This window comes from Meleagris gallopavo, chromosome 14 (genome assembly GCF_905368555.1).
Source record: "Meleagris gallopavo chromosome 14, MGAL_WU_HG_1.1, whole genome shotgun sequence".
Taxonomy (NCBI): Eukaryota; Metazoa; Chordata; class Aves; order Galliformes; family Phasianidae; genus Meleagris; species Meleagris gallopavo.
This window is the reverse complement of record NC_139417.1, coordinates 5,038,213-5,061,530: the sequence shown is the minus strand read 5'-3', so window position 1 is coordinate 5,061,530 and position 23,318 is coordinate 5,038,213. Positions and strand designations below refer to the sequence as shown.

Here is a 23,318-nt window from a genome sequence, read left to right as displayed (position 1 = left end):
GGCAGGCATTGCTCTCACTGCAGTCCGCTCGGAGCGGGTCCTGCGCTGCCCGAGAGGCGGCTGCGAGGGCAGGCGTGAAGGCAGCCTTTAAAGGAGAGCTTTCGCATTTACCCGAATGAACGAAACTTGGTAAAGCCGCTCTTTGTAAAAACAATTTACTCCAGCTGTTCAGCTCATCTACAGCACCGGCGAGAACGAAACTTGGTAAAGCCGCCGTTCGGCGGCCGCAGCTGGGCGTGGCGCAAAAGGAGCGCGTGCGCCTCCCCTCGCGCAGCGCCAGGGTCGCGCGCGGTCCGGCCCTCCGCTACAGGGCCTCGAGAACGCGGCGGGCTCCGCCCCGTCACGTGCCCGCCCAGCGCCCGCCCAACCAGCCGTGCCGTCAGCGCCGCGCGCCGCGGTCGTCCGTGTCGCCATGAGCGGGCTCCTGGTGCGCGCCCTGCGCGCCGCGCTGCCCGGCCCCGCCGCCGTCCGCCGCCTGCGAACCGCCGCGCCGCGGCCCGCCTACGCCAAGGAGCTCTTCTTAGGGGAGCTGCGCAAGGTGAGTGCGGCACGTCCGGGAGCGGCGGCTGACGGCTAACGGCGCCTTGCGGCGGGCGGGGCTCGGCCCCCTCGGCGCCGCGGGGCGGGAGGGGCTGCGTCCGAATCTCGCGGTGGCACCGCTGGCGGCTCCGAAGGCCCCGCGGGACTCCGGGCCGAGCGGCCCTCGATCCGCGCCCGTGCGGCCCCGCGGGTGTCCGCCCCGTTACCTGGCTGTGCCGGCGGTGCCGCGGGCCGGGCAGCTACGTGCCGCACCTGTGTCGGCTCGCTGGGAGCCGCAGGTGGGACTGGGGCTGTGTGATGGCCGGCTGTGGGCTGTGTGACGGCCGGACGTTTCAGTGCGAGGTTTGCGGGGTGCGCCTCAGCGGGCTGACGGGTCTCCTTAAGCTGTAGTGCAACCGACAGCGCCGAGTTTAACGACGAAGCGTTGAGAGCTTGTGGAGCGGGGAGGTGGGCGAGTCGTAGTCAGGCGTCCCATGAGGTGCCTGTTTGTGCCTTTCTCCACTCAAATTTCAATAGAGCAGTCTTCTGAAAAAGCGTGGCTTTTACCAGATCCAGAGAGACCCGGACAGCAACAAGACCAGTGAACATCATGAGGTGTAACAGAGCTGAGTGCAGGAGTGGGGCACAGCAACCCTGCCATCCCCACTGTGAGAAGGAAAGGGACGGACTCAGCAGGGTCTGCGTGCAGGACAAGGGGAAATGCTTTCGAACCAAAGGAGGAGAGATTTAGATTGGATTTAAGGAATAAGCTTTTTTACTTTGGAGTACTTTACTGAGGCACTGGCACGGAGGAGAGGCTGTGGTGCCCCATCCCTGGAGACTCCAAGGTCAGGCTGGGCAGGCGCTGAGCACTGCATGGAGCTGCAGGTGTCCCTGCTCAGCACGGGGGATGGGGGCCAGGTGGGCTGTGAAGGTCCCTCCCAGCTCTAAGGATTCTGTATGTTGGTTGCCTGGAAGTTTTTGTTTATTCAGACCCACCGGGTTGTGTCACTCCCAGTCTATGATCGCAATGGTTGTATGAAGAATCTGGCATGCTGAGGGGATGATAAAGAGCAGCATGGAACAGCACACCCTTACTCTGTGTACCCGCAATGTAAAACATTGTAGTACCCAGATGATTCTGATGCAGATGGAAACTGTTTTTAATCCCAAAGTGGGATTAAGTTGACAAAACTAATGATTAACAAAGAATTTTTGTATCCTTAGAATTCTTGAAATCTCTGTTTTCTGCTCAGTTCTCTGACGTGCTTTGGTATGAAATTTAGCCAAGTCCTATTCGTTGCATAGGATAAAATTTCTGAATGCTTAGCAGGGTCCTTAATTTTCACAGGTTTTAGAGCCTGGTATTTGAAGGACTTATGCTCTTTAGTTTTTCTTTCAATTGCATTAGTGATGAGGTTTTTTGTTGTTGTTGTTTTAGGTTTTTTTTTATTATTTAAAAAAAAAATGTCTGTTATTTTAGGAAGAAGTTTTCCCTTACCCAGAAATTAGCAATGAAGAACTACAGGAGATCAGCCAGTTTGTAGGACCTGTAGAAAAATTCTTCGCTGAAGAAGGTATAATTGTTACTTTCTTACTTGTGTGATTTAGTGATTACAAAGTAGTTTAACTGTAGCAATAAAATAAGATTATTAAAATTTACATTGGTAAGTTACTTTATGCACGTGTTTCCAGAAGTATAGTAATGCTGATGATGCAGGCATGTTAATTTTGTGGCTTCTTTGTAAAGGACTATTTGGATGCTGTTGAGAAGAAATAAAAAATTTAAAAAAAATAAAAAGAAGGAAGGGAGTTGAAAGGATTCAGAGGTAGGATTTGAAATGGTGTTTAGTTTGTCTACATATTGCCATTTACCACTTGAGATATTGCAAGTTTTGTGTGAAATGTTTTACTTGTTGTACTGTACTAAACCTATTCTCAGCAAAGTTCACTATAGATATTCATAAATGGTAACTCTTTGAGAAGCAAGGAAAAATCAAAACCATTTATGTATATTCCTATTTTCAGGAGTAGTAATTCTATTTGGAAAAGTCACATTAGCTGTATGCAGTCCAGGTAGGGTTGCAGGTGTTCCTTCTATTATTGGTGCCGTAGATGAGCTGAACAGCTGGAGTAAATTGTTTTTTACAAACAGCAATCTCTGAGATAGTTAAAAAGTGTCACCTGACATTTCCTGCTGACAAAGATAGCAGGCCTGGATTGCCGGGCGCTGTGGGAGTTTGAAGAAGCTGTAATGTCACAGGTGATGATTTATGAGATACAGGTAATTTTAGCATTAAAATTAACTTATACAGATTACACATAATTCTTTGCTTTGTTGGGAAACAACATTTATTGAGTAAAAAAGTGAAAAGGGAGAAATAAAACTATCAGATTGTAAAGCCTGAACAGAAGGTAGGAATTGATCATCTTTGTTTGCATGTATGGCTGTTTCTTTTTAATGATTAGGTCGATTTGTGGGTGTGGTATAAAATAGGTGAGGGGAGCAGCCGTAGGTGCTTGGAAACCTGATATGTGTGGTTGGCATTGGGTAACCAGAGAAGTTCAGTGCAGCCGTCATTCTAAGGCTTGGCAGTCTGTGGTGCAGAGGTCTGGGTGTAATGGGGGAGGAAGGAATGACCCCACAGTTCTTCCCAGAAGAGCCAGTGGCATATGGATCTTCTACAGCATCACTTAAAACTGTGTGGGGAAATAATCTCATCAAAAACGTCTTTCTTTTCTGAATGACCTCACTTAGAAGAGGATCAGAATGCTTAGCTGCATACCCCTATTATATTTCATATAGAAGTTACAGAATCATTTAACCAGGGTGAATGGGAAGTTCCTTTAGGAACACACTGCTGCTTTTGCAGAGTTACTCTTTTCTGAGTGCTCTCTGGAAAGATGGCTTACATTCCTTTTGCTGTAGCTGACACCCTTCCTCAGCTGCCTACTGTGATTCTGGTGTATCTTCTCTGTCACCGTACAGAACTGCTGTGGTAATCTCCTAAGAATTTAAATTCCTCATAAGAACATGAGTTGTGTAGCTAACCCATTTCCCAGTTATATGCCATTCTGTGATTCCATGATTAAGTACTTTTTAAAAAAAATTACAACCGTGGTATAGTTCAGGAAGAAATACCTAACTTATTCCAGTCGTTGAGTCCACTGGTGTACACGTGTGAGATAATGAAACAAAAATGAGATTCTTCCCCACTTCCAAGTCCTTTCCTCAGGTCTGTCATGATCTGATTGTCATAATTGGTGTTCTGGGAGCTTCCAGTATGTTCTGTGGTTTGCCTTTAATGGTATATGTAATAAGGTGGGGTGATCAGGTGGAGTGTTGGTTCCATGGTAGGTTAGGTTCTTCTTAATGCTTTCGGCTTATTTTGTAAGTAAAGTTGGTGATTCCTGAAAACCAGAAAATAGCCTTTGGGAAACTGATTGCTTGTTAATTTGTAGCGTGTCTCCTGAAGGACAAAACCTTCTTGAAATGCTTGCTTTCTGGAAACAGAGTTGGACTTCTGATAGGAGCATGTAGGACTTAGATGTGCTGTCAAAGTTCAAAGACTGGAAAGTGTTTTGCTCTGCTGGGAGGAGGACTGGTTGGGGCAGCAGGCTGAGACTGTTAATCTTACAGAAGCCATCTTAGGGTTTGAGATTTCCAGCCATAAGGGATTGGAGGCAAATGGAATGGTTCATAAGATCAGGCTAAACCTAGAAAAAATAACTCTCTTGACCTTAGGGATGAGGTGTATATAAGTATGTGGTGCAACAAGCACAATATTGCTGAGCTGCTTCAGAAATCATCTGTAGGGTAATTAGAGGAGGGAGAGGCGTGCTGTTCTTGCAGCCCTTTTTTCTGCAGGCTATTTCAGTTCTTCTCAAGCTGGTATTTAGGTTAGAGGGCACAGTGCTGGTGACTCATGAACACAGTGACCTTAGCTCTGATTTGAGAGCGCTGTGATCTCAGGATTTTTTTCTGTGCTGAAAATCAATGTTTTATATTATTAAACCTTCTGTATTTGTAGTGGATTCCAAGAAGATTGATCAAGATGCAAAAATCCCACCTGAAACTTTGAAAGGACTGGGGGATCTGGGTCTCTTTGGCATGCAGATTCCAGAAGAATATGGTGAGTAAATGATCAAAAAGAATCACCCAATGACCTGTGATAAGATAGTTTGGATCTCACGTAATGTGTCTGTGATATCCTTTGTGTATTTTTGTGGCTGTCCAGTTAACAGACAGGTGTGGGCACCAGGGGTGTCAGTAGGGTGCTGTGCACTCTCCTGGCTTAGGGATACCTGAGTTGGGTAACTACATTTACAAGGTGTGCGTTCTCCCTGGCACAGCATTTTCCTTTTTGTTCAATTTTTGGTAGTAGTGGAGTAGCTTGATGTTCTGTGGGACTTGCAGTATCAGCTGATGATTTCTAAAATTACACCAGGTACAGACAGCAGTGTCTCATGGAACAGATCTGTCAAAGCTGTCATTCACAGATAGGAACGTGTTTGACTATACAGTTATAGAAGTGTAGTGCCTAGTGATTCACAGTGTAGCTTTTGTGTGAAAACAGTACTGAACACAAAGCTTGTGTCTCAAAGGGATCAGACATCAGTTACTCAGTGGGTTAACTCTTAAACTTGCAACGGCAAGAAAATTGCAATCATTCTGATGCATTTTGAAAATGGGATTGAAATAGGTTCATGATTTGAAATATATGAAATAATGAAAGAGATGCTTGCATCGTCTGCTTTCTAGTGTAAAAGAAGATAATAATTCGAAGGAAGATAATAGAACTGGGCTTGACAATCTGCAGAAACTTTTCAGTGGGGAAGATACCTGATTTTTGAAGAGAATAGTGTGAAACAGCATATCTAAGAATGCTGTATAGAGCTGGAGACATACCTCAGTGTTTATTTGCTGATGAGGTAATACCCTGTTTTCCTAGTGGTTTTTGTTCTTTGTTGTTTTATTGTATTAATATAGCTGGTGTTGCTGAGCTCCACTGATTTCAGTTCCTTAAAGAGATTTTATACAGATTAGAGTATTCTGGACAGCTTGCACGTAAGGTATCATTATGTGGTCTCTGTTTAATTGTTAATGCTTTTGGAATGCATTAGAAATCCTGTGAAGTGTTTTTCAGTGGGTATTTAGAATATGGCAAGGTGATGAGGCAGTAGGATGGAGAAGAGGTCTGCAAGCTCTGTCAAGATTTTATTTTCAGGATAGTGTCTTGGACAGAGCACCTTAATCCACATGGGGACAGGGGGTAATTGGGAATTAAGAAACGTACTGAGAAGGCAGGAAGTAATGTCCAATGAAAGGAGGTGCTGGAAGCAGAGAACAAAGCAAAAGCTCAGAGCAGATCTTGAGAAAGCATCGTGGCATTGATAATGTAATTTACTGTTAATTAGAAATGAGTATCTGACTTGAAGTCCTTAATAAATTATTATTACCTTTTGTTTTGTATTGCTATATAATAATCTGTCAGCTTCTGTTTTTTAAAAGCTTTCACTCCATTCATGGTATTGCAGAAAATCATAGTCCTGCTGTCTTGTATTCATATATGCTGGATAAAAATCAGATTGCTACAAACAAGTTATTTTTCACTGCACCACTACTACTACACTTATGATGAGGTTATTCCCTAGTTTTTGTTGTTTAAACCTGCTATATTTTTGCTAGAGCTGCTTGTCGTACTGGAAAAATCTTCAGTCATATATTTGGTGCTTTGTTCATTGCATGGTATTTTTTGTAATGGTTTGTAGTGTATTTGTATTTGCATTTAAAATGCAGAACTTTAGTGGGGAGATGGAGCTCATGCAGGTCATGTAGATATGCTTTCTTTGTCTTGTCATCACTGTAGTCAGTGTGCACACATCAGTCGTCTCTGAGCTGAGTGCTCATCCCAGTGCCTCTCAGGGTGGGAAAAGAAAGAACTGTGGCTGGATGGTCCTCTGACTTCTAAGGAATCTGAGTGTGCTGTGAAGGAAAAGGGTGTAAGGATTGGAATGAATGGCATCAAGGGGACTTGTTCTGGCGTTTATTTCATCTGCAGAAAATAGTAGCACTATTGAGACATCTGCTGAAATTAAGGTGTTTGCTATCCTGACTTCTGTCACTGTCTCTTGTAAAGGATTATAAACCCATAAACCTGGGCAAAAGATTCTCTTGATGAGATAAAATTGTTTATTCAGTAACACACAGAGTAGTCTTAAGTTATGGGGAGTGGGACTAATGGTGCTGAACTCATCGTGTCCTTGAACGCTGCACTCAGACGGCTGCATCTGTGACGTGTCCTGCTCTGTTCTTTCCGTGCTTCTTACCAGCAGCCTGTGTACTTTCAGCAGCAGATCACAAAATGCCTCCAAAAGGTGACTCTGGTGTCAAGTTTTTCTTGAAATAGTCACTTCGTTTTTTTTTTAATTAAAAGCATCTTTTGAAGTGTTGCATTTCATTCTCCTTCAGTGCCCATTTGAAGGTGTCACTGCACATCTGCTCCATGTCACTTCCTGCCATTTCCACCGGCGCTGGGACGGCCTGGATGAGTGCCCCCTGAGTGTGCCCTGTGCAGCACTGCTCCCCTTGCTGCCTGCTGGGCGGCTGCACAGCTGTGCTGGGCTTCCTTGCCTGCTTCTGTAAGGTCGCAAAGTAATTTTATCCTGGATGCATGGAAATTTAGAATCGAGACGTTTCTATACCAAATCTTTTACTGTTTTCACGTGGAGAGTGTTTAACAGGCTTGTCCTACCGTTTGGTGGATTATGCTGTTTGCTGTGCATTCCTGAGCACAGATGATTTGCTTTTTTCAATAGAAGTACATTCAGCATAACTCATGGTTATATTTAAAAAAAAAAAAAAAAACACCTTTTTTTTAACTGAGCTCTTTGTCACAAGTGCAGCAACGTGGCAGTTGTTTGTGGACGCAATCTATACTAAGGTGTACAAACAGCGTTATTTTAATATTTCTTTGAAAGGGACTTTTTGAGTGGGAAGGGTGAGTTAAATTCTAAGGTATGTGCTTGGAATAAACACAGTGTTTGTTGCAGGTGGTCTCGGGCTGTCAAACACCATGTATGCACGGCTGGGAGAAATCATCTCGTTAGATGGATCGATTGCAGTTACTCTGGCAGCTCACCAGACCATTGGGCTGAAGGTAAAGCTCGAGTAGTTCTGTGCAATGTGTGCAGAAAAGGTGAGAGGATGTTTGTGTACGTGTGGGCTGTGAGTGCCCTATTAGCAAATCAGAGTGAAACAATCCCAAGCTTTGTTAAAAAATAAAACAAAATACTGAAAACAATAAAATATCGGCAGGGCTGACATTATGGGAAGGTGACAGAGTCGTGCAGAGAACTCAGTTCTCGTTGAACGAGGCTGCGTATTGTGGGAAGTAAGCAGAGAAAACCTACCTGAGATCAGCCTGTTGTGGCCAGCCTGAATTTCAAACTGATTTTCTGTGTAGCCTTAGGGATCTACCACTAACAGCTTGTATGATGGATGGGTGGTAGTATTCTGAAGCTTAAAATAGCACAGAGGTCTTTATAATAAAAAATTGTTCCAGGATTTGAGCAGATTAAAAATGAGTGCGTGCTCCTCACCTTCCTTAGAATGTCCCCATCTGCAGTGAGCTGCCTGGGCTGCAGAGCAGTCTGGTGAGGAGTGCAGTGTCAGATGCTGCTGCTCTTTCTCCTGCTTTGACCAGTTTGGATCAGTTAATGTTAATTCTCCCTTGTTTGCTGGGTATTGATATCTTATCTGCTTAATCATAAGAACCCCCCGTACAGAAAATAAATACAACTCTCTACAATAAGAAGTAATTAAAATAAAAGTAACGCTTTTTGAGAGTGTAATGAAATAATTCAGAAACTAGGTAAATCGTGTTCTGTTCTCTGATTTAGAGCTTCTAGAATTGATGCTTTTTGATTTACTTATTTAAATAAAACCGTAGTGAAGGTATGACAAGTTATGAAGGGAGGACTGTCTCTGTGCCTTTCAGAGCAACAGTTACATCTTCATTTACAGCATAAGGATCCAGAAATCTCTCTGAGAGGGCAGCCTTAACACTGAGCTGCTCCCTGGGGGCCTCTGAACAGCTGTTACTTTGGCATCTTTTAATGCCAGATCAGTAATAATGTCTATTGTTTATTAAACTTTTTTTTTGTATTGCCTTTTTATGCCATATAATTTGCAGATGAAGATTCCTGAAGATGGTACAGTTTGTCAGCTTCAGTTCTGCTGACATAGTTTGATGCTGAAAAGTTTTCTCCTAATTTTTTGTATAGGGAATCCTGATTACTGGCACTGATGAGCAGAAAGCCAAGTACCTGCCTAAGCTGGCATCTGGGGAGCACATTGCAGCTTTTTGTCTCACTGAACCTGGAAGGTACTGGTTTTGCAACTATGAAATCTTCAGAAAGCACCAGAACACCAAAATTATACTTTCTTTACTGCCTGATTGCTTTGTCACTGTATAAAATCTTTGCTAATGTGTGCCTGTTGTCTCTGTGTATGTCAGTATCCATTTTTAAAACCTTGTAATTCGTCTTTTCCCTCATGCTTATGGCAGCTTTTAGGAAATCACTAACCAGTGTTTGATGGTAGCTGCATTAATGCTCTCAGTTGTTCCCAGCTCAACTCTTCATCTACTTTTAAAAATAATGTGCTGTGACTTTCAGTTCTTTTTCAAGATTATAAAAGCCTGCACCAATATTGAAGGTGCTACCAAAAACAGTAAGAAGGGTTTTTGTCTACTGCTAGAGTTTAGACAAGGTATCTTTGTAGCAGCAACTTCTTCTTGAAGCCATGGTTGTATTTGAGTTTACTCTTTGATAAAAGAGCAAGTTCTGTCAGTGCAGAAGAGGTGGTTTTATTAAAATCATGCAGGCAGATGGTTTGCTGTGGGATGGCTGAAGGCACTGATGGAGGGACAGAGCAGTCAAATACTTGAAGGTGAATCTCACCTACCTGTACGATGCAGCAGTTTCAAATTCTTTTCTGAAACCTGCTCTGCTCATACGTCTTGCAGTGACTGATTCACTTGCTTATTTTCATGCTGTTGTGATATAGAATTCTTCCCATTAGCAGTGCTGGCTTTTACTCACTCATAAGCCCAGCTTTTACCCTCTAAAAATTGTTCTGTTTGCAAGCAGAATATGCGCTAGTAACATTTAAGCTTTTAACAGTCATCCATGCAAGGCACTTTGAAATAATGTGCGGGAAGAAAACAAGGGCTGACCATGTTCTGAAAGTCCTCTAACAACTTTATTTAGCCTTGTATTATTTTTGAAAATTGCTGGTCTGGTAAGTGCACCTTCAGTCTCTGTTGGTATTTCTGTTCTAGCACACAGGAACAGTCATTTTTACAGCTGAATTTTAGAACTCTGATCCTATTAAAGGATAGCATATCAGAGGTATCCTCAGCTGAGATCTTAGTGTTCCAGGAACTTGTCTAGAGCTGAAAGCCCAGTGTGAGACATTGTTGTGTTCAAATTTGTTTCAAGGGGTAATGGTGTGCTTCTCACCTATGTAATAAGGTGATGATTGAAGAGAGTGCTTAAATGCTTAATCACAGAACAGCAATTCTCAATGTCTTTGTTGTAATTTGCCTGCAATTTTACTCCTGTAAAAGGCATGTGATGTGCCCAAATGTTTGTTGATGGAGTCCTGTCACATATTCATCTGTTTTTCATTTCTGTTGAGCCTTTTTTCTGTTAGGATATCCAAGTAGGGTATAAGCTTTTGAGGAATAGCTTACATGTTATAAACTTGTTTATGTTTTAGGATAACAGATTCAGCATATGGTCCAATAGCTGATAGTGCAGCCCAACAAAGGTGCTCATGTGGCATTCTGATGCTTGGGTCAGCTGATAAGGTGGATAACAGAACTTAATCAACAGAAATGTCCCCCCTCAGGATGACTTAAGTAGAATTCATCAGTATTTTTGAATCTAGGAAGTTTTCTTGTTATTTACAAATGAAAATTGATATAGTACTATTGCATACAATTATGAACACTTTTTTTTAAAGTTGGGAAGGAGAAGGGGAAAAAGTAGTTCTGTTTCCTAAAATATGTTTATGTCTTTAAACACTAACAAACAACTTGTTTTGCTTTTAGTGGAAGTGATGCTGCATCCATCCAGACAAGAGCAACCCTCAGTGAAGATGGGAAGTACTTCTTACTAAATGGTTCCAAGGTATCCACTCACAGACATATTTTTTGTTAAAAGTTTATAGAAAACACTCTAGTCTATTGCAGCATTATCATTTGTTTTACCAAGTAAGATTCTAGCTGGGCTAGAACTGCATTGGACTTTGAGGGTCTCCAAACTGATGAAGAATGACTGTGGGCCAGACAGAGAAGTGCACAATTCAGGGAATAATTTTGAACTTTTAGTGATAAAGATACAGACCACCCTCCCATCAAGTTCCTTCTCTCGTGTCTCCAGATCAGTGTTTAGGTTTGTAGGGTGGGTTAATTAGCGCTCCTGTGACACCATAGGTGAAGAGAAACCTGACACCTTATTTTCCCCTTCTTTCATTCTTCATCATACCAGATTTTGTAGTTAATTTTGAAAGAAAAAATCAACAGTGAGTTAGAAATTGGACTGCTTGGACCATTCTAAAACTGGCAAAATACTCTTGAAAGATACACGGTGTTCTGGGTTCAACAGTATTTGATGGTTTTGATCTGAAGTTTTATGTTTGTCTGCCATGTGACACCACCTGTTATGGAAGTCATAAATATGTGGCCTAATACTTAGTATTTTTCATCAAAGGTAAAATTGTATTGGGCAGAGGGTCTGGAGTCTGTATTGCTCTTGCACCCCTCATGTGCCATACACAAGAGGCTACACAAGCTTTTGGGAAAACTCAGAGTTTAATTCAATTCTATTACAAATCATTTTTACAGTTGCTCCAAACTTACCATACTCTGATCAACTATCCTTGGAAATAGTTTAACAAGGCAAAAGTAGTAGCAGAGCACTCATTAGGTTGTAAGGGAAGAAACAGTTTGTTTTTGCTCCATTCACTGCTGACATCTGTTACAAAATAATTAAGAACAGTGGTAATAAACTCAAAACGAATGCATTTCTTTCCCCTCTCAAAACAGGTTTGGATATCGAACGGCGGCCTTGCTAGTATTTTCACAGTGTTTGCTAGGACAGAGATTGTTGAGAAGGATGGACAAGTAAAAGACAAAATTACTGCTTTCATCGTAGAGCGAGATTTTGGTGGAGTCACGCATGGGAAACCTGAGGATAAGTTGGGCATTCGAGGCTCCAATAGTAAGAATCATTTAAAATCGTCAACAGAAATTATGTTAATATTTCTGTTTGTTTAGATCATCTGAATTCAAAGGCAAATCAATATCTTTTCCGTGTATCAGTGTAAGTTTCGTGTTTCTTTACCTAGCTTTTCTTCTGAGTCCTTCCTCATGCAGGCTCTGAAATGAGAAATCCATATTGTACAATTCTTTTCTGCACACCTGAAGCTGCACTTTCATGCAGTGAAATAACTCAGAAGATTCAGTAACCAAGTAACTTTAATCTAGAAGTAAGTTTTCATAGGTTTTTCTTCAACTTACTGATGGTTGCACGTTTTCACAGTCTATCATTTGGACTTTATTGTGGTATCAATTCCATAAAATAGCAACAAAGCTATAGTTCTGTAGTTTATGTACATTAATTCGATTGAGTCTTTTATATCAGTAATTGATGTCAGCTACAATCATTTCCCAAAATCAAGCTCCTTTGGCAAAGTTTCATAATCTCTCATTCGCAGTACATTAGGAAAACTTTACTTTTTGTTACAAAAGTCTGTTGTGTTCCTGACACCTTTTAAATATTTTTGCACTATGATTCAACAGTTATAAACAAACTAACTCTGTGTTTCAGCCTGTGAAGTGCATTTTGAAAACACTAAAGTGCCTGTAGAGAACGTGCTTGGAGAAATAGGAGGGGGATTTAAGGTAAGCAGGAACCAGCAGTAACGATTTTTTCAAGTCTGAAGGTTTATTCTTATTTGTTAAACTGTACTACAGTTTCTTTATTGAATCAACACTCTCAAACAAGAACAGAATTCTCAGTTTAGCTGATGTGCCTGATATTATTCATTGGTTTCACCAGGGTAGTGCATGAGCGTGCCATTAACTCTGAGTTGGGTATCCATAAAATCCTAGACCAGGTCCTGCTTTTGTTTGTTTTTTTAGTACAGGAAACATTCTGCTCTCTTCTGGAATGGGAGGAACTTCTAACAGAACTTACACACTGAGCTGTCGTCTTTTTCTGCAGCTAGAATTGGTAGAAGGGGGAAGACAGAAATGAGTGTAACAGGAAATAGTTCAAGGAAAGTCTGTCCAGACAGCACCCAAGGTACCAGAGAATGGCAGCGAGGTTTCCCAGGACCAGGTTATATAGCACAAGATGCAGGGAGGACGCTGCGACGCTGGTGCAGGCATGGCTTCTCTTCATTACACCCAAGCCATGTGGTACCTGTAAGGACAACACTGCTCACTTTCTCTGAGTCTGATGTGTAGATTTGCAAAACTCTTCTTAATGGTCCTTGTGAGTTTTCTTACTGCTCCAATAGCATTCAGCTCCAGCTCTAAATTCCAAACAGAATTCCCTCTAATGTTGTTAACGGAAGAAAAGGTAAATTTCACAGTTTTTTTCTTGAGAAAATTATCACAATTTTAAAGGCAGGAGTGGTGGCTTTTTGCTAAACTTTACAGTGTCTGTCTTTAAACTGAGTCACTTACGTTTCCCTTAAAAAGCAATAGTACTGACTTCAGCATCTTTATACACTGTGGGTCTGTATTTCATTCCTGCACTTCTCATCTTGTTCCCCTGTCTTGTACGTTGCTGTAAGACTCAGCAGAATTTTGACAAGTGAATTGCTGTTTGAGACAGACACGTATTCTCAAAATGTACTTTGAATGAGCATCTTACCTCACCAAAATTCTGCCTTCTGTAGGTAGGAGTCCTTTGTTTTGCTTCAGGATGACTTTTTACAAGAGTTAGTACATTTTAACAGCTTTTGGTGGGTGGGTGTTACTGCCTGCCCAAGGGTAAGGCTAAGATGAGATTGCTGAATATAGAGTGAAAATTTAAAAGAAAAATTGAATGGATATTTGTGCTTCTAAGTAGAATTTTTGCCTTCCTTCTCTATAACAGCAGAGACAAGTATCAGCACCAGTATAAACACGTGTGCCTTTTTCCTGTGCAATACAGAAGAGATAAGTCTCTGTCTGGGGGCTTCTTCTGCGCTGTTTTCTCCAGCTCAGCCCTCTGAAATCCAATACCTTTTCTTGTCCATTTTTCAGTACAGAAATGACTGAATAATGAGTAACTGAATCATCAGTATCAGAAAACTGTTTTGTGTATGAAGTCAGATGTGAGGTTGTCTGAAATACCTGGTTTTAAAGCATTTCTGGTGAGATGCTCAGTGCTGCACTGACTGCCCAATTTGAGGACTGGTATTGCAGGGAAGAAGTATAAGTGGTGATGAATGAAATCCAAGGAACACTAAAAGCAGAGAGCAGTTTTTCACCTTAAACAAAAGAGCCCTTTTTATTTTCTCAGGTTGCCATGAATATCCTGAACAGTGGAAGATTCAGCATGGGCAGTGCATCTGCTGGAATGATTAAAAAATTGATAGGTGAGTGAATTAGATGTTCTAGATTACTGCATGCCATGGGAAAAAAATCTGATCTGTGTAAGGTATATAATAGTGCTAATTCAATACAGTAACATTAATCTTGATCAGAACATCACTATTGGCAGCCATAACATACTTTGATGTATTTAAAACACTAATTTTATTTAAAATTTTGATTTTGTAAAAAACTGAAGATGATGCCTGTGTTACAGTTATTCTAGGGAATGAATTCTTACTAACATGGTAACCTCTGACTGCTTTTAGGCAGTATAGCCTCCTTTCAAATTTCAGTCATGTTCAAAGCTTACATGCACTAATAAGTACTAAAATTGGCTTCTACCAATAGTTACCCAAAATACTAACAGGGATCTCTCAAAAAAGTAATTAGCATTAAAATGTGCTTTTCTGAGCATATTTGGTATGGTGGGTGGGTCTTGTTTAAAAGCCTTTGGCACAGCATCCCCAGACTCAATCATGTAGTCATTCTGAGGGTGTTTTTCACTGTGTGCTGTTGCTGAAGCAGTGGGGGTTGATCAGTCAGTAGAAAAACACTGTTTCCATACAGCGGGAACGATGCATCACAGCAATGATAGCTGTACTATTTTGAGATTGTTGTTTTGTGGTGGTGTGTTTTTTTTTTTAAGAACTGACAGCAGAGCACGCTTGTACCAGGAAACAATTCAATAGGAAACTGAGCGAGTTTGGATTAATTCAGGTAAGTAAAAAAAAATGAAACCCTCCATCTCTGCCCTTTGTTTTGCTTAGGTGCTGTGACACAGACTGTGCTGAGGTCCTTTAGAGTGTACTAGATTAAACAAACACAAGAGGTGTTGCATTTATGTAAATTCAGTGCAGACTTCTGTACATTGATCTTTTATGTAATTTTAAGTGAATAACAAACGAAGCAAGTACTTTAACATTTTTCATGAGGGCTTTGCAGTAGTACCTTTATTAAATATTATTGGATAATGTGTTAAAACATAAGAAAATATACTCTTTAGTTTGAGCATTGTTGCAAGCTTGGCTACAGTGTTCTGCATCAGTGTGTGACTCCTTTCATTCCTATCTGACAGGAGAAGTTCTGTTTTATGGCTGTGAAAGCGTATGTAATGGAGAGCATGGCTTACCTCACGGCAGGAATGATGGACAGGCCAGGCCTCCCAGACTGCTCCGTGGAGGCAGCCATGGTCAAGGTAATTAATCTTAGTGAAGGACCTGCCGACAGCGCTGAGCTAATAAAGACAAACACCTTTCTTGATCTTCAGTCTACATTACAGATTGCATAGAGGCTCAGGTATTACTTTAGATGTACATACAAAAACTTTAGCTAGATTTAAAAATTAAAAGAAGACTTTCGTTTTCTGTACATTACAGATTATCTTATGTTCAGGCTTGTATCCCCACGTGAAAGACAGACTGCATACAGCACATTGGGGTCCTTTTGAATTCTCTTTCTATGCAGTTTCACACACAAAAAAAAGTGCTTAAGTTTTATTTCCAGCTACAGACCTGATTTGGGAGCTTCTCTCCTGGTTTGAACGCAGAACTCACACTCAGTGAGAGCCAGGCCCTCCCTGAAGGAGTGTGGCTTTTTAAGGCATTCCTGCAACATGCAGGTGGGTGCTGTTGGCTGGCAGTGCAGCCTTGAAGAGAAGTCAGAAATTTCAGCCCCCATGCTGGTCTTTTGCTGAGTTCAGAACACGTGTGTCTGTGAAGTGGGCCAATGTGAAGTACTGAGAAAGACCTGCTGCGTTTGTTCTTTCAGCTTGTGGCTCTGAGCCCCATAGAAACATTGCCTTATTGAGAAGTTTATGTGGATTGCAAATACAGGAGATGTTCATTTTTCAAGTAACTTTTCACTTTGACACTGAGGCGCAAGAACATTATTTCAGGAAAACTTTATACAGGACTACTGTAGAAGCAGTACAGAATATTACAGTAATGGTGCACAGATAGAATCCTTCCAAATCCAGTGTTACTTCCTGTTTTAAATTGCAGTATAGTAAGAAAGCTATGACGACTGTTCTTACTGTGTGAACCACGGTGACTGAATGCTGTTAATGGCAGGTGTTCAGTTCTGAAGGTGCCTGGGCTTGTGTAAGTGAAGCTCTGCAAATCCTTGGAGGCCTCGGCTATATGAAGGATTACCCCTATGAACGCTATCTCAGAGATTCCAGGATACTGCTCATTTTTGAGGCAAGTACGAATATACTGTTTGTTTTACCAGAAACTGACAAAAACACACACACCTTCTGTAAGCCTGAGGTGAAACAAATCCAGTGCAGTACTTGTTTAAACAGGCCTTTGTCTGGTTGGCTCTGAAGTCTGTAATAGTTGGAATAAGCCTGAATAACTAATCTTCTTTTCTTTGGTGATACAGGCAGTATTTTTCCTAGAATAAACTTGGAGATGATGGGTTGTATAGATTAACCACAAAGTGTGGGCTCACTAGGAGCTGACTTTGCCCTCGGAAAAAACATGTATCCCAGTACTGTAATGTACTGTTTGTTTCCTCTTAAATGTGGAGGCATTTTCTGGATGTTTTGGACAAAACGTGCATCTGACTGTACCTGTTTCAGATACCCCATCATGGGAATAAAGTCCCAGCTCATGCTTTGAAGTGGTTGTAATTTTGAACGTGTTGGGGAATTCTGAATTATTAAAAGCACTGTTTAACACAGAAGTTCAAAACTATTTTAGCTGACAAGTGAAAATCAGTTTATGTTCAGCAAATCGTAGTGATTGCATATGGTGAACTGTGGTGAAATCAGTGTATGCTTAAGCAAGAGAGAATGAAACTGATGTTCTCACTGTAGAGCATATTTTGAAAACACTTTACTGCTTTTATTCTCATTTATCTAATATGTGCAGTAGGATTTGGTAAGAGGCATAGGCAAAACTTAATTATTTTTACACAACTTCTCTAATAGGATTTTCTGATTCTTGCATCTAAGCTGCTCTGTTCTGAGACTGCGCAGCCTTTCCTCTGTGTGCTGCTTAGAAGCAAAGCAGGGAAGCTCACAGATCATTAATTTGGAAGTTTCACCTTGTTGATGTGTGTATATTTAATACAAAATGTTAGCTGTGAAGTTTGTTCTCTACTGTTTGCAAGTGGGATTATCATCTGTATGTCTGCTTCATACAAGTTTTTCTTGGGGAGACCATGTAGAAATCAGTGTTTGTCTCCTGCTGTCAGAACAGCAATGATCTCAGCTGGAAGTTGATGCAAGCATGAACATTCAAACAGGATTTGAGCTTGAACCCTGGCTGCAGCTGTTATGTGAGATACCCACACACCAGGAAGAGTCAATTCCAGTACTGACTCAAGGAGCAAAAACTGTCAGCATGTAACATCCTCCTCCGTTGGACTGGCTGTAGGAAGCCTTGTGTTCAAGAACACGTTTCAGTAACTCAGTTCATTTTCTCACTAACCTTAACAGTTCAGTGAAGTTATTTTCCAGCTATCTGTGTTAAGGCAATCAATCTTACAGTGGATTCCTGAATGTCACATTTGTACAGGCTCATAATCTCCATTTCCTGATCTGCTTTTGCTTTCCAAATCGGCATAATAAATATTCTTTTGTGTTCAAGTATTCCTTTACTGGAACAATACAGAAGTTATTTTTTCATCCAGGCACATTCAGCCTGGTTTCTTTTTAGCTCTGTTATATATGCATGGCTAATAGTGAAAAGCTCAACTTCTTCACAATCAGATGAGGTCAGAATTTCATCACTAAGTGAGCTAAAGCAGAAGTCAGCAAACATTCATGGATGGGTAAAGACTGATCTTTTAAAACTGATTTAAAAATGTAAGTAAGTAAATAGTTAACAAAAGAACCTCTCTTTAAAACCATACACATACTTACAAAAAGCAAAACCATTTACCTACATGTGATGGTTGTGTTTTGTCTGCTGTTGATCTCTCAAGATAATTGTACCTTACAAGTAATGCACCTTAGAATATTGCCAGGAAAAGCAGAGTACAGAAGTTATGTAGACAGTGAAAGTAGTATTGAAACAAAAAAATACGTAAAATGTTAGCACAGCATATCCTGATTTTTTGGAATACTAAAAATACTTGATACTGCATATCAATTTGATATTATCGATATAACATATTGCTGTGTTTTTTTGCAGGGAACAAATGAAATTCTGCGAATGTATATTGCTCTGACGGGTATGCAGCATGCAGGCAAAATCTTAACTGACAAAATTAAGTAGGTTCTTATTTATTGTTAATAGATTTTAATGAACTGCACAGAGTGATAATTTTAACTATATCTAAGTGGGAAATGGTTGGGAAAAAACTGCATTTCTTAGTAAGTTCTCTGAAGGGCAGTTCAATGTATAGGGGTCTGTTTTTTTTCTTTTTAGTTGGCATTATTTTATTTATTTAGGAATCTTTGCTGACTGTATCTTACATTTCCAGCTTGTGTACAATTGTAAGACAGTAATTAAAATGACTTAAGATCTTATACCAAAGTATTACTTGTAAGACACAGTGCATACATAGACTGGTGTCTGCAACTTATTGTATTGACACGAGGAATGGGCCATGCTGAATGCTTTTAAGGCTGTGTGGTTCTCTGGAGTTCATAGTAAAAAGGATCAAAAGACTAAAACACTGCAGCTAACTAGATAATGCATTTATCCTGAAACTTCCCTTGCAAACCAGCAGATGTATTTCAGCAGCTGTTTTTTACTCAACATTTTAGAGAAATCAAGAAAGGAAACATAGGATTGGCACTGCAGGAGTTGGTAAACAAAGTAAGGGACTCAACGGGCAGAAAAGTGGATTATGGGATAATGGAAGAACGTGGTGGATTGGTGCATCCCAGCCTCCAGGTAAGAGCCAGACACCGCTCTTCTACGTTTGATCCATGTTACAAGTTGGTGCTTACTTGAAATTGATATAAACCTGAATTTGTTGGAATATCTACAAACTGCCCTCCATAATATGCTCAGCTATATAACACATTACTTTCCTGTTTAATGGTAACGTGGTTGTTAACTATGAATTTTGGTGAGCTATGGATACACTTGCTTCATCACTTAGTTCTTAGGGCCAAGAAGAAAAAAGGTGTTGGTGTTTTTTGTTTTTAAAGTTGCTAGTAGGAAAGGAAAAATTAAGGTATGTGGTGTTTTGTAATGAGCTGAGATGTGTAATGAAATCATTTTTTGTCAGCATATGTGGCCCTAGGTCAGCTGTGTCGGGCACACATGTAAGAGGATTTGCTAATCCTGTGCTGTGCCCATGGCACTGCTTTCACTTCAGGTAAACACACCGTGTGTCCTGCAGTGCCACCAGTGTATGTGAGTGGGTTGTGTTAACAGCAGTGATGCTGACCTACCTTGTGTGCTGGATGGAACACCTCTAGTACCTCAAACACAGAGACCACAGCCATTCATAGTACAGGAACTAATTAGCAATTGCATTCAAGAATTAATAAAAGCCAAAGGTGACATTGGAAACTCTCCAACCTCCTTACCAGCAAAGTTTGAAAACACGGGCAGTAGCACCTAATACTGGCTTCCAGGGGTTCTGTAGCATGCAGTACGTAAAACATGAATCGGGTTTGTTGGGCAGAAGGAGCATAGAAATCTTTCTAACTATTACTTGTGTAAGTATAAAGAAGACTATACTGAAAAGTTAGAAAAGTAAAATCAGAACTTTTTAATACACATCTTATTGCTAAAGTAATGTGCTTTAACTGGCTTTTAACTGAGTATAAAGAACACTATCTAACATTATGTAAAGGATAAAAGGAATACAACTAAGCAGTGGTTTGCCACTCAGAAAAGGCTCTGTGATTTATAATCCCATTAGGTACACAGGCCAAGTCTCTATCCTTTATAGCTGGGGAAATGTAAAATGCTGAATGATAGTCTTAAATGGAAATTCTTTTCATTGACTAGAAGTGGCACACATCCCAGCATGTTGGTTTCTGCTAGAGACTTTTGCTGCGGGTTTTTATTTACCTTTGGAGAATGTTCAAATTGTTTAAATGTACTCAATATTTTAAGTATGTATTTGTTTTATTTTTTAGGAGAGTGGCAAGAAACTTGAGGAAAATGTTTATTATTTTGGAACGACAGTGAGAGGCCTACTCACTAGGTTTGGCAAGGTAACAACAATATGAGTTTTATCTTCAAACTTTTCCTCAACTGGTCTCACTGCAGTCTGGAGTGGACTGTGTATAGCTAGAGCCAGGATTTCCTTTGCACAACTGATATCCATTGACTGAGAAAACATACTCCAACTCTATACTATCTTGATGTAACAAACAACTTTCACTTACTTAAGCAATCACTATGATCAGGTTAATGTGTCCTTGTATTGCTGTAAGCACAAATCCTGCTTGTTGCTGTGGCTATTCTCAGTACACTGCTGTAAGCAGTCACTGGAATCCATTTCCTAAAAGAAGAGCTGTACCAGTATGCTTTCTGTTACAGTTATTCATTCGTATTATACAGCAAACACATACATAATTACACCATGCAAAGCAGCTTAGCTAAAATAGGAGCTATGGCTACTCCAGATTTATGAATGAGTTCTGAGCATGCTTATTAGACTGCACCATGGAGCATTCAGCATTAACAAATGTGTGTGTTTGTTGTTTAGGGGTAGATAGAAATTCAAGTGCCAAAAACCACTTTGATTTAGCATTTACCAAAGTAGTTTCTGGCTGTAGCCAGGAAGTCTGGAAAAGGTGGAGATATTTAATCCAAAACCTACTTCATAGGAGTGGAAATTCAGTGTAATTACTTACCTGTCTATGCTCTAAATAAGTATGAACATAAATGTAGAAAGTATGGAAAAAAACCAATCTGATTGAAGTCTATAACCTGATCATTTTTATTCTTCTAGACCATAGTGGATGAGCAGTTGGCTCTGAAGAGAGTGTCAGATATAGTTATTAATTTGTATGCCATGACAGCAGCTATTTCCAGAGCGAGCCGGGCCATCAGCATTGGCCTAAGAAACCACGACCATGATGTAAGTGTACTTCAGTATCAGTCCCAGCCATCTAACATCTGTGCTCCAGGGATGACACTTCCTAACAAATCAGTAATTAGGATCATTCTGTTAGTTACATGTTTTGTAAGTAAGGTGCACTATATTTATACTTAGACCTTTCCTTGAGATGTTAACCTAGGTAACTTGTACAAGTCTCTAACGAGCTGCTTTTTCCTTGACTGGCCAACTTCCCCCTCACCTCTGACATACAGTTATTGAATTCTTTGCCTCACAAGTGTGATGCGGTTCTAAAAAGGGTGCTGAGCTATCAGACATTGCGTGCTCGTGTCTCACACTGGCTAAAACCTCAGTGACAAATAGTTTTCATTACACTAAAGCTACACTCTGCATTTGTTAAGGATGTGTATCTACTGCAGCAAACTCCCACAAAACTCAAATCAAACTGCACTGATTTGTTTCTCAACTGATTCATGGCTGGGTACAGTACCACACCACTTACCTCCCCAGTTTTCTGGGCACACAAGCTGCAATATTATCCAAGTATTTAAAATACTTTGACATACATACATGAATGAATTAGGATTTTACATTCTCTTAACCCTTCTAACATCATGCTGTTCTTCCCAAACTCTTTCCACATTATCAACTATTAGTAATTATTACTACTTTTTCTCATTAAGTGTCTGCACAGTAAACTGAGTATTTTTCCTGCGTTGTTAGGTTTTAATTTCGTAAACAAAAAACCTACTAAATTAATACTCTGTTTTGCAGGTGCTTCTTACAAATATCTTCTGCAGCGAAGCATATTTCAAGAATAATTATGCCATTGCTCAACTGCAAAAATGTAAGCTCTATAAAATACTTTTTGTACTCAGTGGCTTGCGCAGTCTCAACTAAAGTAGGTATTTTTGAGATAACCAATAGAACAGTTCTGCTCTGCCTTTAATTAGGACAAGGAACAGAGCTGGTGAGTGGAGCAGTCTCTGCTCTTATAGATGAATCCAGTATGGGGATAAACTATTTTTTCATGAAGAAGATTTATTAGTAACAAACACTCTGTGAAGAAAATATTAAGTAACAAATTGGGCATTTGACTTGTTCATCTAAATACTAACCAACTGGGTATTTGCTTTGTGAATGATTCAGTCAGCCATAATCAGAATCTTTTTAGAGTTTTCCTACCACTGATGTTTAGATACTTAAATTTGTATTCTGAAATCCTTTCTGAAAGAAATTTACAACAGCTCTTTTGCTTTTCCATAGATGCAGAGGAAAATCTGGATGACTACATTAAAAAGGCTGCAAAGCAGGTACTGGATAAGAGAGCTTATGTCTGTTCACACCCACTGGACAGGACATTTTAATTACTTCATTGACAGCTAATGTTGATGAATGTAACACAAACAACAACTATTTTCCTCCAGTTCAAGTATTTGATACCTTAAAAGTAACTGTTTCATGAATTTACTAAATGTAATTAGCTGTATCTGTGTAAAATAAGACTAAAACCAACTTGATACAAAGAGGATAAAGAAGGAAATGACTGTAACCTTCAAGTTATATTTTTAGAGATATGTCTGTTATATTTGATGCCAAATAAAAATCAATTGAGATCCAGACTGAGTTATGTTTTCCCAGGAAGCGGACATGGTTCTTTAAGCTTAAATCCACTATTTACACACCTTTAGAGAAGCACTGAAAGACTTGAAGGACCAGGACCAGTTTGGGAAGGACCTCAGCTGATTTTGTTCAAAGCACTGTGGCCACTCCATGTTGTGTACAGGTAGTAGTAGTAGTGCAGCCGCTTGCTGCTTGGTCACTCTTGTTAACTGATTGTTTAAGAGTCAAGTAAACTGGAACAACAAAAAAGTACTCTAAGATTAACCTGCATCTCTTTGATCCACAAGTTTCTGAAAGAATAATTGCAACACCATTCTATTAAGAGGCTTACTAATTACTACTGAATCTGCTACACATATCAATTACTGTGACCACATGACTTCATTCTTGTTATTCAGCTTTTAAGTCAACTGTTCAACTGACTAGAATATCAGGTTAGACATAACAGCTAATAAATCATTTCACAAATTGAAAAGGCTGAAACCTGACCTCGTTAGACATGACTTAGGACAAGTATGGCATTCTGGAAGAGTACAGTTC

The 23,318-nt window shown here is 40.3% G+C and overlaps 2 protein-coding genes across 10 annotated transcripts in view; one reads left to right on the top strand and one right to left on the bottom strand.

Moving 5' to 3' along the window:
- The first annotated feature begins 348 nt into the window (after positions 1–348).
- Positions 349–22,775, top strand: ACAD9 (acyl-CoA dehydrogenase family member 9). The gene is made up of 18 exons (XM_085236067.1): positions 349–538; positions 2,003–2,096; positions 4,551–4,652; positions 7,573–7,679; positions 8,806–8,906; positions 10,638–10,716; positions 11,634–11,808; positions 12,418–12,491; positions 14,104–14,179; positions 14,824–14,894; positions 15,253–15,372; positions 16,247–16,375; positions 18,317–18,396; positions 18,895–19,024; positions 20,227–20,304; positions 21,048–21,176; positions 21,930–22,002; positions 22,422–22,775. The coding sequence occupies exons 1-18, from the start codon at positions 413–415 to the stop codon at positions 22,520–22,522; spliced, it is 1,845 nt and encodes a 614-aa protein (XP_085092193.1). The 5' UTR covers positions 349–412; the 3' UTR covers positions 22,523–22,775.
- The window catches only part of CFAP92 (cilia and flagella associated protein 92 (putative)), a 37,560-nt gene continuing 25,629 nt past the window's right edge, over positions 11,388–23,318 (bottom strand). For 6 of the 9 annotated variants that reach the window (XM_085236066.1, XM_085236062.1, XM_085236065.1 and 3 more), the window contains one exon: positions 22,716–23,011. In XM_085236066.1, coding sequence (XP_085092192.1) covers positions 22,908–23,011 — 104 coding nt within the window. In that variant the 3' untranslated portion in view covers positions 22,716–22,907. Of the gene's footprint in view, positions 11,563–12,486; positions 13,015–21,065; positions 21,238–22,715; positions 23,012–23,318 lie in introns of those variants that run through there. The other 3 variants (XR_014886428.1, XR_014886427.1, XR_014886426.1) reach the window with 3 other exon arrangements.